Raw genomic sequence first — 19,149 nt, forward strand, 5'->3', positions numbered from 1 at the left:
ATTGCTCATATCATGATTGGTCAATTAAGCCAGTTTATCATGGCTAACCGTCTCCGGAGTGCACAATCCATTGACACTGGGCTGGATCACACTACTTAGGGTTTCGGGTACATAGATCATTGAAGTGTCATGAACAGGTGCAGAAAATAATCAATAAGGCTAATGGAATATTGTCCTTGGAGGGAGTGCAACTTAGGTTTACTAGAATGATACCTGGACTTCAAGGGTTAAGTTATGAGGAGAGATTACACAAATTGGGGTTGTATTCTCTAGAGTTTCGAAGGTTAAGGGGTGATCTGATCGAAGTTTATAAGATATTAAGGGGAACAGATTGGGTGGATAGAGAGAAACTATTTCTGCTGGTTGGGGATTCTAGGACTCGGGGGCACAGTCTAAAAATTAGAGCCAGACTTTTCAGGAGTGAGATTAGAAAACACTTCTACACACAAAGGGTGGTAGAAGTTTGGAACTCTCTTCCCCAAATGGCAATTGATGCTAGCTCAATTGCTAATTTTAAATCTGAGATAGATAGCTTTTTGGCAACCAAAGGTATTAAGGGATATGGGCCAAAGGCAGGTACATGGAGTTAGATCACAGATTAGCCATGATCTTATTAAATGGCAGAGTGAGCTCGAGGGGCTGAATGGCCTACTCCTGTTCCTATGTTCCTACTTGCTCCTATTCAAGGGTTCAACCTGGCTTGGTTGATGTGAGGACATCAGATTTCTTTTGCTCCCATCAAGGAACATTGGTACAAGGCACAGCTACAGTGACTGAGTGAGAGGTAGGTAACCATTTGGAGTCTAATATACCCTCATGTGTGTGTTCAAACAGTCTTCATTGTACCTCCTGTTTTGTAGCACATAGAGCAGTGAGAAATGGCCATCTTTGAAACCTGCTGGTACTAATGAAGAACAGAGCAGCCAACTTAATCGCACCTCATAAAATTGTTAACTCACTTTTTGACCAGTGCGATTGTCAGGAAAGATTATAAATAGCATGTAGTGAGCAAAGTTGAAGAGAAATGGAGGCACAAAAAGGCCAGTTTTACCAATGATCTTCTGCAGATTATAGTAACAGTGGGAGGAAGAATAGGACAGTCTTTACACGTCTGAAGGGTATCCAGCAAATAAGTAGCAGATCCAGCAGGCATAGGAGTCATTTCATTTTTATACCGGAGAGCAGCACTTGGAAAAATGTCAAGTAACTTTTCTGATTTTTCTTCCTAATTCTTGAAACTGGTACTTGTACTGGGAAGTGGCAGCTCTCAGCACCATGTCCAAAATGGTTATTGAATCTTCGTGCATCCTCGCAGACTATTCATTTTGGTGGTAAACTCCAGTGCTTGATCCTACTTTTTCCTGACATCCACAAACACTCATTCTGTTGAGGGTCACAAGATAGTGATCAGCTGCCCCTGCCTAGATAAGGTGAGACATTCATGCTGGAACTTTCTGTTCTGTGTTCAGTACTACACCATCACTACATTTATCCTATGGGTCATAGTGATAGGGAGAAGAGCAAATAAATGAGTAATTTCTAACTACCTATGTGTAAGTGCAATAATTGTGGGTCAGTTTGATTGTAGACAATAAGGTAGAGAACCAAGTAGAACCAGTGTCATTTCAACACAGTACCAAAAAGAGAAAAATGTCATTGTTTTTGTACAAGGCAAATTGCACTTTTAATTGACATGGGTAGAAAATGGCATTTTTAAGTGTGATTTTTTTAAAAGCCTGGATAATTGTGGCCTGGAATCTAGCAGTTTTCTGTAAAACAATTTGTGCTGAGAACATCTACTGTTCCCTAGCCAGCTCTCAATCATGAGCATGAACACCTCTGCCCTGTGTCCTCTTTCCCTTTCCCACCACCCCTTTCACTTTGGCATGGTACTGTTTGATTTTGTAACTTTTATTGATTTTGCTCATCAACGTGAAAGATAGTATTCGTGCTGGGATCTGAGCACTTTTCTCTTTGACAGTGTCAGATAAGTTAAAGTTCCCCTCCACTTTCATTCCTACAATTCCCTTTAATTACCAAGCATTTTTTATTGTAGGATTCCTGTACCTTGTGTAACATTGACCACTTGATTCCAAATTATCCCCAGTTCTATACTGAGTACTCATGTCTAATAGAAATGAGCTAAAACTGCATGAACTTGAGCTCTCTAATGTCTAACTAAATAAATTCATTGCCTGGTGCAGTAGTGAGGTATACAGACAAGAAGATTTCAGGTTTGATCCTTGGTCTGTGTGCTAGCTAGTTGCATTTTAAATGCTACAATTGGGCTCAGAACTTGGGCTAGAGAGGTGAAAAAAGCAACGATTGACTCTTGCTGGAAGGTGCATAAAGTAGATGGCAGTTGAGGACATGATTCGGCTGTGATCTATTCTATGATTGATCCTAGACTCATATGAAAAAGACCAACTTGGATTAGTTTTGAAGGACCGCTTGTACCCATAAAAATGCCATGAGGAGGGGAGAAAAATCTTTTGGAAGTGCACTATACTGTCTTTGGGTAGGTAGCATAGTGGTTATATTACTGGACTAATAATCCAGAGGCCTGGACTAATAATCTAGAGTCATGAGTTCAAATCCCACCATAGTGGCCATGAAACTACTGGATTGTCGTAAAAACCCATCTGGTTCACTAATGTCCTTTGAGGAAGGAAACCCGCCCTCCTTACCCAGTCTGGCCTATATGTGACTCCAGACCCACAGCAATATGGTTGATTCTTAATCGCCCTCTGAAGTGGCCTAGCAAGCCACTCAGTTGTACAATCTCGCTACAAAAAGTCACAATAAGAATAAAACCGGACAGACCACTAGGCACCAGACACAACAAAGGCAAACCAAGCCCAGTCAACCCTGCAAAGTCCTCCTCACTAACATCTGGGGACTTGTACCAAAATTGGGAGAACTGTCCCACAGACTAGTCAAGCGACAGCCATACTCACAGAATCATGCCTTTCAGCCAATGTCCCAGACTTTTCCATCACCATCTCTGGCTATGTCCTGTCCCACCCACCAGAGGTGGCGCTACTTTGATATACAGTCAGGAAGGAGTGGCCCTGGGAGTCCTCAGCATTGACTTCGGAACCCATAAAATCTCATGGCATCAGGTCAAACATGGGCAAGGACACCTCCTGCTGATTACCACCGACCGCCCTCCCTCAGCTGATGAATCAGTCCTCCTCCATGTTGAGAAGCACTGAGGATAGCAAGAGCAAAGAATGTACTCTGGGTGGGGGACTTCACCAACAGTGGCTCAGTAGCACCACTACTGACTGAGCTGGCCGAGTCCTGAAGGACATAGCTGCCAGACTAGGCCTGCAGCAGATGGTGAGCGAACCAACATGAGGGGAAAAACCTACTTGACCTCGTCCTTACCAATCTACCTGTCGCAGATGCATCTATCAATGACAGTATTGATAGGAGTGACCACCGCACAGTTCTCGTGGAGACGAAGTCTCGTCTTCACGCTAAGGACACCATCTAATGTGATGCATGGCACTACCACCTTGCTAAATGGGATAGATTCAGAACAGATCTAGCAGCTCAAAACTGGGCATCCATGAGGCGCTGTGGGCCATCAGCAGCAGATTTGTTTTCCAACACAATCTGTAACATCATGGCCCGGCATATTCCTCACTCTACCATTATCAACAAACCAGGGGATCAACCCTGGTTCAAAAAGGAGCGTAGAAGATGCCAGGAGCAGCACCAGGCGTACCTAAAAATGAGGTGTCAACCTGGTGAAGCTACAACTGCTAAACAGCAGAAACAACATGCTATAGTCAGAGCTAAGCGATTCCACAACTAACGGATCAGACCAAAGCTCTACAGTCCTGCCACATCCAGTCGTGAATGGTGGTGGACAATTAAACAACTAACGGGAGGAGGACGCTCCTTGAACATCCCCATCCTCAATGATGGCAGAGTCCAGCACGTGAGTGCAAAAGACTAGGCTGAAGCATCTGCAACCATCTTCAGCCAGAAGTGCCAAGTGGATGATCCAGCTTGGCCTCCTCCCGATATCCCCACCATCACAGAAGCCAGTCTTCAGCCAATTCAATTCACTCCACATGATATCAAGAAATGGTTGAATGCACTGGATGCAACAGAGACTATTGGCCCTGACAACATCCCAGCTGTAGTGCTGAAGACTTGTGCTCCAGAACTAGCTGCGCCTCTAGCCAAGCTGTTCCAGTACAGCTACAACACTGGCATCTACCCAACAATGTGGAAAATTACCCAGGTATGTCCTGTCCACAAAAAGCAGGACAAATCCAATCCGGCTGATTACCGCCCCATCAGCCAACTCTCAATCATCAGCAAAGTGATGGAAGGTGTCGTCAACAGTGCTATCAAGCGGCACTTACTCACCAATAACCTGCTCGCCGATGCTCAGTTTGGGTTCTGCCAGGACCACTCGGCTCCAGACCTCATTACAGCCTTGGTCCAAACAAAGACAAAAGAGCTGAATTCCAGAGGTGAGGTCAGAGTAACTGACCTTGACATCAAGGCAGCATTTGACCGAGTGTGGCACCAAGGAGCCCTAGCAAAATTGAAGTCAATGGGAATCAGGGGGAAAACACTCCAGTGGCTGGAGTCATATCTAGCACAAAGGAAGATGGTAGTGGTTGTTGGAGGCCAATCATCTCAGCCCCAGGACATTGCTGCAGGAGTTCCTCAGGGCAGCGTCCTAGGCCCAACCACCTTCAGCTGCTTCATCAATGACCTTCCCTCCATCATAAGGTCAGAAATGGGGATATTCGCTAATAATTGCACAGTGTTCAGTTCCATTCGTAACCCCTCAGATAAGGAAGCAGTCCGTGGCCGCATGCAGCAGGACCTGGACAACATCCAGGCTTGGGCTGATAAGTGGCAAGTAACATTCGCCGCTAGACAAGTGCCAGGCAATGACCATATCCAACAAGAGAGAATCTAACCATCTCCCCTTGATATTCAATGGCATTACCATTGCCAAATCCCCCGCCATCAACATCCTGGGGTCAACATTGACTAGAAACTTAACTGGAGCAGCCACATAAATACTGTGGCTACAAGAGCAGGTCAGAGGCTGGGTACTCTGCGATGAGTGACTCACCTCCTGACTCCCCAAAGCCTTTCCACCATCTACAAGGCATAAGTCAGGAGTGTGATGGAATACTCTCCACTTGCCTGGATGAATACAGCTCCAACAACACTCAAGAAGCTTGACACCATCCAGGACAAAGCAGCCCGCTTGATTGGCACCCCATCCACCACCCTAAACATTCACTCCCTCCACCACCGACGCACAGTGGCTGCAGTGTGTACCATCTACAGGATGCACTGCAGCAACTCGCCAAGGCTTCTTCGACAGCACCTCCCAAACCCACGACCTCTACTACCTAGAAGGACAAGGGCAGCAGGCACGTGGGAACAACACCACCTGCACGTTCCCTTCCAAGTCACACACCATCCCTACTTGGAAATATATTGCCGTTCCTTCATCGTTGCTGGGTCAGAATCCTGGAACTCCCTACTTAACAGCACTGTGGGAGAACCTTCACCACACAGACTGCAGCGGTTCAAGAAGGCGGCTCACCACCACCTTCTCAAGGGCAACTAGGGATGGGCCTTGCCAGCGATGCCCACATCCCATGAACGAATAAAAAAAAAGTATAAGCTGGAAAGAGTTAGTTGGCTTCACACGACTTCATTGGCAGGAGATGACCTCTTAGAAATCGGATGTTTGTCAAGCTTTAGATTCCCTTTTAGCAGAAGTCACAGATCCTCCTGTGGAATTGGATGAGGTGCATTGACCTCAAGGTCAAACAAAAGCATTAATTCTTTTGATTAAATTGGTGCAAGATGGCTAGACTCCTAAACAAGCCTCCTGAAATCTGTCTTATAACTATTGTTTTTCTACTGGTTTTCTAATACCCAAGATCTTGTGAATTATAACTCAATGTTTGTGCCAGTAAGTTGTCTAGAGTCTGATGTCTTTGTGAGTCTGAACATGGTCGTAAAGGAATGTGATCAACTATGCCTCAGACAAGATGTAATCACTTACATATTAAATACAAGTATGGAACTAGATAAATGTGCAGGATAGAAATAACAAATTGATGAACTGGAGTTACATTATGGCACCTATTTTCTAGTATAAATGGGATGTTAATTAATGGAATTCAAAATTGCTATTTTTGAGAAGTGCCAGGCTTGGCAAAAGTGGCAACTTTCTTATTGATTATAAACAATACATATCAGTTACTGCGCAAAAATGATAACAGGATTTTTCCACCTTGAATAATCAGGTGGGGCTGAACTCAACCAATGCCACCTTAAATGCCAATGGTCTTATTGGCTGCAGGCTGAAAGATACCTTCGGCTCACCATGACCTGAAGCACTGGTCTTTCACTTTTGTAAATATGGTGACTGTCATAAGGTCACGGTTGAACACAAATCTTGAAAAAAAACTTTTACCCAGAAGTTTCTTCCATGATAATTAAGATGAAGGAGATTGCAGAGGCTTACCTTGGGAAGACATAAATGCAGTTATCACAGTTCCCGCTTGCTTAGATAACTCAAAAGCAAGCCACAAAAAAATGTTGCTGCTATTTCTAGCCTCAATGTGCTTTGTATAATCACTGAACTAACTGCAGCTGCTATTGCTTATGATATGAACAAGATGAGCCTGAAAGAAATTTACTCATTTTTGACTTGGATAGTGATACTTTCTGACCACCATTTTGACCACTCAAGATGATATTTTTGAAGTAAGGTTTACAGCTAGTGGCACCCATCTTGAGGGTGAGGACTTGGACAATCACATGGGCAACTTTTAATTGCTGAATTGAAAGGAAAATACAGGACATGACTGACAGCTAGAGCTGTTCCCTCTGTCCACAACCCTGTCATCCACAATAGAGGTTAATATTGAGATTGACTCTATCTATGAGGATACTGGTTTCTACACCTCTACTGCTAGGGCACAATTTGAAGAACTCAATGATGACCTATTTTGTAGTACATTTGATCCTGCAGAGAAATCCTTATGAGATGCCAAACTTGACAACATTTAAATCCATGATACTGTTTGGTGGATCCACCATATACCTGAAATCCAGTCGTTACTCCAGGATTTCTTCATTAACAGAAAACTAAAGAAGAACATCCACCTGGACTTGGCTGTTGCATATGATGTAACTGTCTGATGACAAAGCAGAGAATGTGCAGGATCTGCTGCAGGATATTGAGTTTGCTGGTTGTGTTTTGACTGCACTAATGAAGCTTAACACCACCATTCCAACAAAGCAAACCCAGATCTTCACTACATCGGGTTATATCAAAACTACAGCACAGAAACATAACATTCACCCCAACTGGTCTACGCTGGCATGAGTCTCCTCCCTCCCTACTTCATCTAACCCTATCAGGATACCCTTCTATTCCTTTCTCCCTCATGTGCTCATTTAGCCTCAACTGCTCCTTGTGGTAGCACGTCCCACATTCTTGCCACTCTTTGGGTAAAGAAGTTTCTCCTGGATTCCCTATTGGATTTATTAGTGACTATTTTATATTTATGACCTCTAGTTTTGGACTCTCCAACAAGTGGAAACATTTTCTCCACATCTTCCCTATCAAACCCTATCATTATCTTAAAAGACTACTTATTCTGACAACCAGTCTGGTGTGCTGATTCAGGTTTATCAGGGTGAAAAAGCCATGACCATGGATAGCAAGTTTGAGCTGACTGAAATTCCACTTGCTCCATGGGATGTGCCTCAAATTGAAGAGACGTTTGATATCGATGCCAATGTGTTGCACTGGACAAGAACACTGGGAAAGGGAAAGATCACCATCACAAATGACAAAAGTGTCTTGAGCAATGAATACATTGAAGTTATGGTCTAGGAGGCTGAGAAATCCGAACGTGAAAAGGTCTCTTAAAAAAAATACTTGGAATCCCATGCTTTCAACATGGTACCCATTATTAAGGAAACGAAACTGAAAGGGAAAGCCTGGAGATGATTAACCAAAAAAAATGGACAAATGTAACAAGTTATCAGCTGGCTAGACAAGAACCAGACTAATGTAAAGAAAGAACACGAGCAGCAACAGATGAAATCCTGCAATCCCATCAACAAAATTGTATCGAGGGCTGGGGCAGCTTTCCTGGTGTCGTCGGTGCTGCTACTTCTGCCGGCACAACATCTGGACCAACGGTTGAGGAGGTCATATTAACGAATGGTACAGCAAATGGTCATGCCGTGTGACCTGTTTGCAGTCAGGAGTTACCTGTGGGTTAACCATCTGCTGTACCTGCCGTAAAACCCAAATAATTTAGTTTGTTATTTTTAACTGATTTCAACTTCTAAGGCTTTGGCACTTAACACCGATAAAGAATAATAATAATGTAAGAGTCCGAGGGGGAACATATAACACCCAACTACCGACTTAGTTCTCTACGGCTTTTCCCGTTTAAAATGTTTGTTTGGAGGGGCTTTTGTTTCCCATCTCGTTATATCTTCTGTAATTGGGATTGGAAAGATGATCAGTCAGAGGAAGAGACACAAGTTGGGGCGGAGGGGGTGGGGGGGTTGGTGTGTGTGGTGGTTTGTAAACACAGTCTGCAGACAGGGAAATGCAGAAAGGGGAGGACTCAACTCAACAAAATAATCTCGCCTAACATAGCGAGCGATATTTGTAATAAGATGAGTCTTGGAACAGTCTGTGTGACCGCTGGGTTAACGGGACTCTTTAGTTTTGTGTTCCTGGCGGTGGCGATCGGCACGGATTATTGGTACATTATCGACGTTTCAGACTCCAGATATAACCATGGGGAGGACTCGGAAGATTTAAACTCTCATTCTGGACTCTGGAGAATTTGCGAAGGTAGGAAAATCTATTGTACACAGCAATTCCAGCTAGTAGTTACCACATTTCAGAAAGATTGTAACTTATTAGGAGACATTTTAAGTTATAAACTATTGAAGATTTTCTAAGGGTTAACCCTGAGCTTTTTGCCCTATAGTAACCGGTAATAGCGATCCTGTTAGTCTCAGTGTGTGTCACTGCAAACAGCAATCTCGCCCGGGTTTTCGACTATTGTATATTTTCTAAAATTTTGGATAGGGATAATGTTTTCGAGTGTTGGTTTCCCCTTAAACCGTCCCATCAGTTGTCTCGTATGGTCCCGCACTTTCTCATTGTTGTGGGAGCTGACTTTTCATGCCATTTTTCTTCATGTACTGGTAATGGAATCATTGCTATTGATAAAAAGGAAGAAAAATAGACAGTAGCCTCCCGAAATTAGTGTGGGTCTCAAAGATATATGCAACTGGTATTGCGGGGTAGTAACACTCGTTGATATACAAATGTTGAAATTCAAACCCTGCTCAACATTATTTCCCTTTTTTTGCGTCAAAATGTCCTTTTCTACAGTATGAACACACAACTTCTATTTACAAACAAGAGCAATGGCAAGCTCTCTCTAACATATTCCTAAAAAACAAAATGTAAATAGAACTCAAGGTAAAATCAGCACCTTGTTCAGCTCGAACCTCATCAATTAATAAAATGTATCTAAACTCCAGGTCAAAGCACATGATGAGAATTGTATCTCTGTGTAATCACTAACCGAAATAATGGGATCCGGCTCTGCCTGGATCAACACAAAGCAAATAAACATCTGTAAGGCGTCAGTATACTGAGCAGCTGTTTCGCTGAGCTGGTTTATACTCATTCTGTATATTATTGCAAGAACTGTGAAAACACTGACCTCTGAGGAATGCTGCCGCAATAATTCTCCTGAAATGTGTTTTTTTTAAAAACACAGGCGACACGTTGTTACAGTTTTATGAGAGGAAAAAATAGCCCTTTCCCCCAGCCACCTGGGGACAAGCGATAAAACAACATGAATGCATTTGCTGGTAAAGTTATGGGTTATCAGCTACTGCTGAGTAGCAACTAGGCTCAATTGAAACAGCGAGGGTTAGCACAGCGTCATTGACTGGCGGGGCGGTGTGGATGAGCAAAGAGACCAGCGTTGCAGGTCTACACATTCGTTTACTTTCGAGCCCTGCCTGTGGCACGCTTGGCTGTTATCTGAATCGAGAATTCATCGAATTAGTGATATCAGCGATACGCATTATTTCAATAGAGATAGCTGAGGGCAGCTCCCTGATGAGCTTCTAGTCAACACCTTCAAACACTCGCTAACATTGATGGTAACGTAGCGCATTTGGGGGTGTTGATTTTTCAAAACATGACTGTACAAAAATAACCTTACTGAGATGGTACCGCACCGTTATTCTGGAGTCCCCCAAGGATCTAGCCTCGCCTTCTTCCCATTTCTCATCCACATGCTGCTGCTCCTCCACCACATCATCTGAAGACATGACCTCAGGTGCCATATGTACACTGATGACACCCAGCTCAACCTCACTACCACCTCTCTCCACCCCTCCACTGCCTCTGTGTTGTCAGCTGCTTGTCCAACATCCAGTATTGGATGAGCAGATATTCTGGCCCTGGCTCAGCCCATTTGCTGCTGAAACCTTTATCCATGCCTTTGTCACTTCCAGACTTGGCTATTCCAATGCTTTCCTGGCCGCCCTCCTATCATCCAAGCTCTGTAAACTTGAACTCATCCAAAACTCTGCTGACCGTATCCTACCCTGCACCAAGTCCCGCTGACCCATCCCCTCTGTCCTTGCTGAACTATATTGGCTCCTGGTCCACCAACACCTTGATTTTAAAATTCTCACCCTCGTGTTCCAATCCCTCCAGAACCTCACCCCTCCCTATTGCTGTAAACTTACCCAGCCCTGCAACGCACCCAAGCATTCTGTGTTACTGCAATTCTGGCCTCTTGTGCATCGTCAACTCCCTTCGCCCCAGCATTGGTGGTTGTGCCTTCAGCCATCTAGGCCCTAAGCTCTTATGTTTTGACATTAAAAACTTTCATAGAATTAAAGGCTCACAGTTCCTTAATATTGTACTCCACCAGGTTCCCTTTAAATGTTATTTCACGTATTACTTATATATAACATCCTGACAATTGCACTGTGACAAGTGTGGAAATTTCTCCATTATAATTCATATGACCTTAAAAAGGGAAATTTGATTTATAGAAGGTTTTAGCTAGCTGTAACTTTGAAAATAAATTTAACTGCTATAAGACAGTTGGCTGGTCTCAGTGTAATCTGATCAATAAAATTAAGGGGACACTCATTTATCTCACCTTATAATAAATAAGTAAACAACTCGTATGGCTGCAGTATCAGTTCAGTAAGAGGAAGCCAGAAGTCAAATAGTTTATAAAGATACCAGGACACCACTCTGAAGAAATTCTAAAAAAAACAAGGGGTGGCAAGATCCAATTCAATTGGAGCTATCTGATACCATTTCTCTGCTGTTATCCACTGTGCTACTATACTCTTCCTTTTTGAACACTTATTCAGTTCCTTTTAAAATTATGCTATAGTCTCTCCACCAAAGCCCACTTGTGGTAAAGCATACAGATGCCTAAGATCCATCTCCAGCACTTCCAGCTACCCAACAGTGAAGGGCACTGACATTAAATGATGATTACTAAGCATGAAAGCCACAAATCTTCAGAGAAAGATTCATACTGTAACATAAACTCTAATATTCTTTTGCAAATGATTGGGTAAATTCCAGCTATGTACAAAACCAATAAAGTATCTCATATGCATTAATCTAGGGTACATATGGAGCAAAATGATTTACTAATGTAGCCAAAAGTGAGTTTTGGAGTCAGCAACAGCCTGAGTCAAGAAATTATTAAAATGCAATGATTAGTTTCATTAAACAGATTGATTCTATCCATTAAATAGTGCAAGTGCAGGAGAAAAGACATGTAATGAGGATTTTGTATGAAGAGAAATACAGGGGAGTCCCTCTGATTCAGGATTTGTAGCTATTGAGGAATTTTACTTTGTAATTCATTATGCCTAGCAATATATGTGGTGTACCCCTCATTTCCTTGAAGAAAAAGTCAGCGTTCAACAGGCAACAATTCACATTAAGTGTGAAGGTTCATGAGCCATCAAGCCCCATAGCAGGATGCCATAAGGAACATCATCAGGTGAGATTCAATTAAGGCTTGGGTGATGCAGATTATTTGTGATGATCCAAACACTCAACGTGTACACTCAATTCTGGCCTCTTGTGCATTGCCAGCTCCCTTTGCCCCAACATTGGTAGTTGTGCCTTCAGCCATCTTGGCCCTAAGCTCTGGAATTTATGTTTTTGACACAAAAAATTTGACACCAAGAATTGCATTCATGTGCAGTGATAATCACATACATTCATTGTGTCAATGGTTGTCACTTGAATCATGTTAAAAGCAATGTTTCTGTCTCTCCTGCAAACATAACATATTGTTATAGCAACAACAAAATGATATAAAATGCCTAAGTGCCAATCATCTTTATTTTTTTCCTCACAGAAAGGCAAGAAGACTCACTAGATCAATAATGTTTCTCAGTTTTCCCTACATAAATGCAAGTCTTTTTTATCTCTCTTTCTCACTTTTTTCTTTTCTATTTCTGTCTTTCTAATGCAATATAACATACCCAGTGTCACCCACATCATCTGAAGCAGACACCAGCACAGATAGTGAGCTTGAGGAGGGTGCAAAGGGTTCTGTAGGGCAAGTCCCTGCTGAACAGGTTTAGCTTGGCCAGGAGCCCTGCTGAGTCACTTTGTGATTCCATTCTCAATAGGCCACCCATGAAATGATGGTTACTGCATGAGCTAGAGCAGATGGAATCTGTGAAGGAAGAAACTGTAGATTCTATCACCCAGTTTGACACTTCAGTACAGCAAGAGTTATCTGCTCTTCAGATTGCCACTGAACAATATGCACCATCAATGGCTTCTTCAGGATGTAGGATAAGAACACAGCAGTAGCGTCTGTGTTGCTCATGAAGACAAAAAGCTTGGACATCCCTGCCTTAAGGGTTAAAGAGAGGAAAATCTATCCGGTGACTCCAGCATATGGATAGGGTCTGGCTCCTTTGTTTAATTGGAGGAAATTGTGGCTCATCCAGGACTGGATATTGGACAAGCATTCCGACAATGCAGAGGCAGTAGAGGGGTCGAGAGAGTTGGTGGTGAGATAAAGCTGGTTGTCAACAGAGTACACGTAGAACCTGATGTCATGTCTTCGAATGATGTCGCCGAGGGGCAGGTTTGTGATGGAGAGGATATGGGGTCAGAAGCTTAGTTTGGGGTCAAATAGAACGCCAAAGTTGCGAACGGTTTGTTTCAGCCTGAGACAGTGGCCAGGCAGAGGGATAGATGCAGTGGCAAGGATACAGGGTTTGTGGTGGGGGCCAAAGATGATGTTTAACTGGAGGAAGTTGCAGCGTATCCAAGACTGGATGTCAGACAAGCAGACTTATGGCAAAGAGGTGTTGGAGTGGTAGAGCTGGGTGTCGTCAGTGTTCATGTGGAAGCTGACCCTATGTCTTCAGATGATGTTGTCAGGGGACAGATTGTAGATGAGGAAAAAGCCAAGAAGAGATCCTTCGGGGACTCCACATGTAACGCTGTGGATATGGGAAGAGAAGTAATTGCTTGAAATGATTTCGCTACCATCAAATAGATGATAGTGGATACGAGTGAAGGCAGTCCCATGGAGCTGGATAACAGAGGAGGGACATTGGTGAGGAATGGTGTAGTTGACCGCATCAAAGGCTTCAGAGAGCTTGAGGAGGGATAGTGCACCATAGTTGCAGTCACAGAGGGAGTCATTTGTTACTTTGATTAGGGTCGTTACAGTGCTGTGGTGGGGAGAAAACCTGATTGGAGAGATTCAAACGTGGAAAGCAAAATGGGCATAGCTTGGGAGGTAACAACACATTCAAATCTTTGGAAAGGAAAGGGAGGTTGAAGATAGGGTAGTAGATGCAGAGGTGGAAGAGAGGGAGTGGTTTAGTAGATCAACAACTGCAAAAGGAGGCCCCACCCTTTGGGTACCCTCCCTAAACCCCTTCACCTCACCATCCTCCTTTAAGAACCTCCTTAAAACCCACTTCTCTGACCAGGCTTTTGGTCACCCCTCTTGGATGATTAAACCAGTTGTGCAAAAGATATGATCAAGTCTGCACTCTGTGGAATTGAGGAAGAGAAGATGAGGGCCAAACCTGGCAGAATGACCAAGATGGATGAGGGTAAAGGTTTTATTAGGGACAAGGGCATCAAATATGGATGATGTGAAGATGCCGGTGATGGACTGGGGTGGACAAATGTAAGGAGTCGCACATCACCAGGTTATAGTCCAACAGTTTTATTTGAAATCACAAGCTTTCGGAGCTTTGCGCCTTTGTCAGGCGAAGTTCACCTGACGAAGGAGCAAAGCTCCGAAAGCTTGTGATTTCAAATAAAGCTGTTGGACTATAACCTGGTGTTGTGTGACTCCTTACATCAAATATGGAGGAGAGGGAGTGGTTGAGGAGCTACAGAAGAAGAACCACACACTCTGGAACTCCCTCCCTCAACCCTTCCACCTCTTCACCTTTCTCTCCTCCTTTAAGATCCACCTTTTAAATAATAGCTCCTTCTTTAACTTGGAGTCCACTTTTGTCTGATTACGCCTCTGTGAAGCTGCTCGCGATGTTCCTCCATGTTAAAGGGACTATATAAATGCAACAATGGGATTCTAATAGTAATCTTACTGTTGCTGTTCAATGCAAAATATAGGAGTTGGGCAAGTAGACATTAGTAAACTCAATTTGTAACGTTTAGTTTCTCTACAGAGGATAACAAAAAACCCTGATGAGTTAACAGACAGAAGGTGCGCATTAGGAATACAGCCTTATATTGATGAGATGTATTTTTATCTCTCATCTGTTGTTTACTCTCAAAAAAATTGTGGCAACAATGCTCATGAAGAGCACTATGATTACCGACAATAATTACTTCAAAGGTATTTTCAATAATGTCCTCATGTAGAAGTAAAGGATAGAGCTAGACCATTATGACTGTGCTTGGTTGAATCAATCAGTTGATGAGTAAGGCTGAGTGCAACAAAAATTTCAAAGATGTGCATGAAGTTGATTTCATTTAGTTGTATATTATGTTTACCTTCTAGCCTTGGGATGTAGAAGGTAGCATCGATCTTGGAAACGTATTACTCGACTGTACTGTGTTTTAAAGCCTGATTAATACATGCTGCTGCAACAGAATGTGTTAGCTGAGACCTACAGTGGTTAAAAAATACAGCTGTACCAAATTCCAGTCATGAAGGGGCTTATGCCGTTTATCTAAGGTTTCTGCCGATCTTTCACCTAAGTCACGACGGGTGATTGGAAGAATCTCCGTGGAAATTACCAGTGAAAATTGGGCCAGTTTAACTTAATTCTCCAAATGTCTGAATTTGGCACTGTATCGACCCCGACAGTTGGGATCGGCCTACTTATTTATTAAAAAAAACTGACAACCAATGCACAAAGACAAAATGTACAAAGTTAATATCAATTCTCACAGAGACAAAATGTACAAAATTCAAAGAGCAAAAATAACTGGTCGTGTTGGGTTTAATGAAAGGATAGGGACATTTTGGACTTTCAAAATCTCTTCACTTGAATGGGATTTGTAGTTAAGAGACCTAGAAACGGAAGTAGAGCAGACTTACAAAGTGTTACAATTTTAGGTTTTTATAGAACTATTTTCCTTCTCAGTGGTTTTGCAATAGTTCCCATAATTGCTCCTTGTCCCCACAGTCCCAATGCTGTACTTTTATATAATGTGCCCTTGCAGAGTGTTGTAACCTGAAGGGTTAACAATTGCCCTTAATGAGAGTGATCTATAGATCGAATTAAATGTAGTCCCATGCAACAATATCACACTCCCTTAGGAATGGTGGAAATTACACTCAGATCAGATTTTACAGGCTAAACAACTAATACATTTATTTATAGCTAAATAGAAATATGAAGGACATGAAGTTACATGAAGTGAATACTAATAGCACAATATAAACTTAAATATACACATACTGAGAAAAGTCTGTATTGGGTCGGTTACCATTAGTAAGCACTTCTTTCTAAAGAAATAGAATATCATAAAGAATCATAGAATGGTTACAGCACAGAAAGAGTCCATTCGGCCCATTGAGCCCGTGCCGGCTCTTTGTAAGTGCAATCCAGTTAGTCCCATTCCCCCGCTCTTTCCCATAGCCCCGCAAATTTTTTCCCTTCAAGTATTTATCCAATTCCTTTTTGAAAGCCACGATTGAATCTGCTTCCACCATCCTTTCTGGCGGTGCATTCCAGATCATAACTACTCGCTGTGTAAAAAAGATTTTCCTCATGTCACCTCTGCTTCTTTTGTCAATCACCTTAAATCTGTGTCCTCTGGTTCTTGACCCCTCCGCCAATGTGATCAGTTTCTCTTTATTTATTTTATCTAAACCCTTCATGATTTTCAACACTTCTATCAAATCTCCTCTTCTAATCCCTCATCTTCTCTGCTCTAAGGAGAACAACCCCAGCTTCTCCAGTCTATCCACATAACTGAAGTCCCTCATCCCTGGAACCATTCTAGTAAATCTTTTCTCCACCCTCTCTAAGGCTTTCACATCCTTCCTAAAGTGTGGAGCCCAGAATTGGACACAATACTGGCTGAACCAGTGTTTTATAAAGGTTCAACGTAACTGCCTTGCTTTAGTACCCAATGCCTCATTTTAAGAGAACATAAGAAATAGGAGCAGGAGTAGGCTTTATGGCCCTTCAAGCCTGCTCTGCCATTCAATAAGATCATGGCTGATCTTCAACCTCAACTCCACTTTCCTGCCTGATCCCCATGTCCCTTGATTCTCTTAGAGTCCAAAAATCTATCGATCTCAGCCTTGAATATACTCAACAACTGAGCATCCACAGCCCTCTGGGGTAGAGAATTCCAAAGATTCACAACCCTCAGAGTGAAGAAATTCCTCCTCATCTCAGTCCTAAATGGCTGACCCCTTATCCTGAGGCTATGCCCCCTAGTTCTAGACTCTCCAGCCAAGGGAAACAGCCTCTCAGCATCTACCTTGTCAAGCCTTCTCAGAATCTTGTATGTTTCAATGAGGTCACCTCTCATTCTTCTAAACTCTAGAGAGTATAGGCCCATTCTACTCAATCTCTCCTCATAGTACAACCCTCTTATACCAGGAATCAATCTAGTGAACCTTTGTTGCACTTCCTCTAAGGCAAGTATATCTTTCCTTGGGTAAGGAGACCAAAACTGTACACAGTACTCCAGGAATGGTCTCACCAAAACCCTGTACAATTGCAGCAAGACTTTCTTACTCTTGTACTCAAACCCCCTTGCATTAAAGGCCAAAATGCCATTTGCCTTCCTAATTGCTTGCTGTACTTGCACGTTATTTTTCTGTGTTTCATGTTCAAGGACACATAAATCTCTCTGAACACCAACATTTAATAGTTTCTCACCATTTAAAAAATATTGTATTTTTCTATTCTTCCTACCAAAGTGAATAACCTCACATTTCCCCACATTAGACTCCATCTGGCACCTTCTTGCCCACTCACTTAACCTGTCTATATCCCTTTGCAGACTCTTTGTGTCCTCTTCACAGCTTACTTTCCCACCCAGCTTTGTATCATCAGTAAACTTGGATACATTACACTCAGTCCCTTCATCCAGGCCATTAATATAGATTATAAATAGCTGAGGCCCAAGCACTGATCCTTGCGGCACCCTACTAGTTACAGCCTGCCAATCTGAAAATGATCCATTTATTCCTGCTCTCTGTTTTCTGTCCATAAAGCCCAGGATCCTGTATGCTTTTATAACCGCTTTCTCGACCTGCCCTGCCACCTTCAAAGGTTTGTGCACATATGCCCCCAGGTCTCTCTGTTCCTCCACCCACTTTAGAATTGTACCATTTGGTTTATATTGCCTCTCCTCATTCTTTCTGCCAAAATGTATCACTTTGCACTTCTCTGCGTTAAATTTCATCTGCCACGTGTCTGCCCATTCTACCAGCCTGTCTATATCCTCTTGAAGTCTATCACTATCCTCCTCAATGATCACTTCACTTCCAAGTTTTGTGTCATCTGCAAATTTTGAAATTGTGCCCTGTACACCCAAGTCCAAGTCATTAATATATATCAAAAAAAGCAGTGGTCCTAGTACCGACCCCTGGGGAATACCACTGTAAACCTCCCTCCAGTCAGAAAAACAACCATTCACCACTACTCTCTGTTTCTTGTCACTTAGCCAATTTCATACCAATGCTGCCACTGCCCCTTTTATTCCACGGGCTTCAATTTTGCTGACAAGCCTATTATGTGGCACATTATCAAACGTCTTTTGAAAGTCCATTTACACAGCATCAACCGCATTGACCTTATCAACCCTCTCTGTTACCTCATCAAAAATCTCAATCGAGTTAATTAAACACGATTTGCCTTTAACAAATCTGTGCTGGCTCTCTATAATCTTCTCCATTTGAAAAATAAAGTCATAATTACTAACAAAACTGATTCAATCGTTACACTTTCTCATGCTGCTCTCAGTATTGGGGTACAATACCATAAAACACAGTACATTGAACAGTGTCTCTCACATAGGGAGTAAGACGTGAGCCTTCCATTTATTCAAACAACAGAATTGGTCAGAACTAATGAACTAAAACAACCTCCTATTTTTAACCCCTCAATTCGTTTGAAGTCAAGATTTACAGATTATCTTAAAGTTGCCTTTCAGCTATACCATGGACAAATGCTGCTTAACAATTGTGAATGTTACATGTATGCAGGTATGCAACTTAACAAAACCATGCAATCTAATCAGCAAGAAAATAGCATTTTGTATCTGTGAATATCCAAACACCCCTGACAATTCCAAATCAATCACTCAATAAATTATTGATATTAAGCACTTTGAATTTAGGGTGCTTCTTTAATTAGAAAGGAAGAAAAACAATTTAAAATTTGCACCACTAAGAGATTAAAGAAATACAATATTCCCAGAAATGTACTAAAATTCAATAACAATGTTATCTCTCGTTTAAACCTCTTACTGCTTCTTTGAAAATAGTAAATAGCATCTCCACATCTTTGAAAATAGATTGGCATAAGGTAGAATTTTTCAAATGCTTTGTTGGCTGTTTCTTT

At 42.4% G+C, this 19,149-nt stretch overlaps 1 protein-coding gene and 1 pseudogene across 2 annotated transcripts in view; both read left to right on the forward strand.

Moving 5' to 3' along the window:
- The first annotated feature begins 5,956 nt into the window (after positions 1 to 5,956).
- Positions 5,957 to 8,023, forward strand: LOC137341447 (heat shock cognate 71 kDa protein-like; annotated as a pseudogene).
- A 609-nt stretch (positions 8,024 to 8,632) lies between these two features.
- The window catches only part of tmem235b (transmembrane protein 235b), a 53,241-nt gene continuing 42,724 nt past the window's right edge, over positions 8,633 to 19,149 (forward strand). For both annotated transcript variants that reach the window (XM_068004008.1, XM_068004009.1), the window contains exon 1: positions 8,633 to 8,887. In XM_068004008.1, the coding sequence (XP_067860109.1) occupies positions 8,707 to 8,887 (181 nt within the window). In that variant the 5' untranslated portion in view covers positions 8,633 to 8,706. The remainder of the gene's footprint in view (positions 8,888 to 19,149) is intronic.

Source organism: Heptranchias perlo, chromosome 23, assembly GCF_035084215.1.
Source record: "Heptranchias perlo isolate sHepPer1 chromosome 23, sHepPer1.hap1, whole genome shotgun sequence".
Classification (NCBI taxonomy): domain Eukaryota; kingdom Metazoa; phylum Chordata; class Chondrichthyes; order Hexanchiformes; family Hexanchidae; genus Heptranchias; species Heptranchias perlo.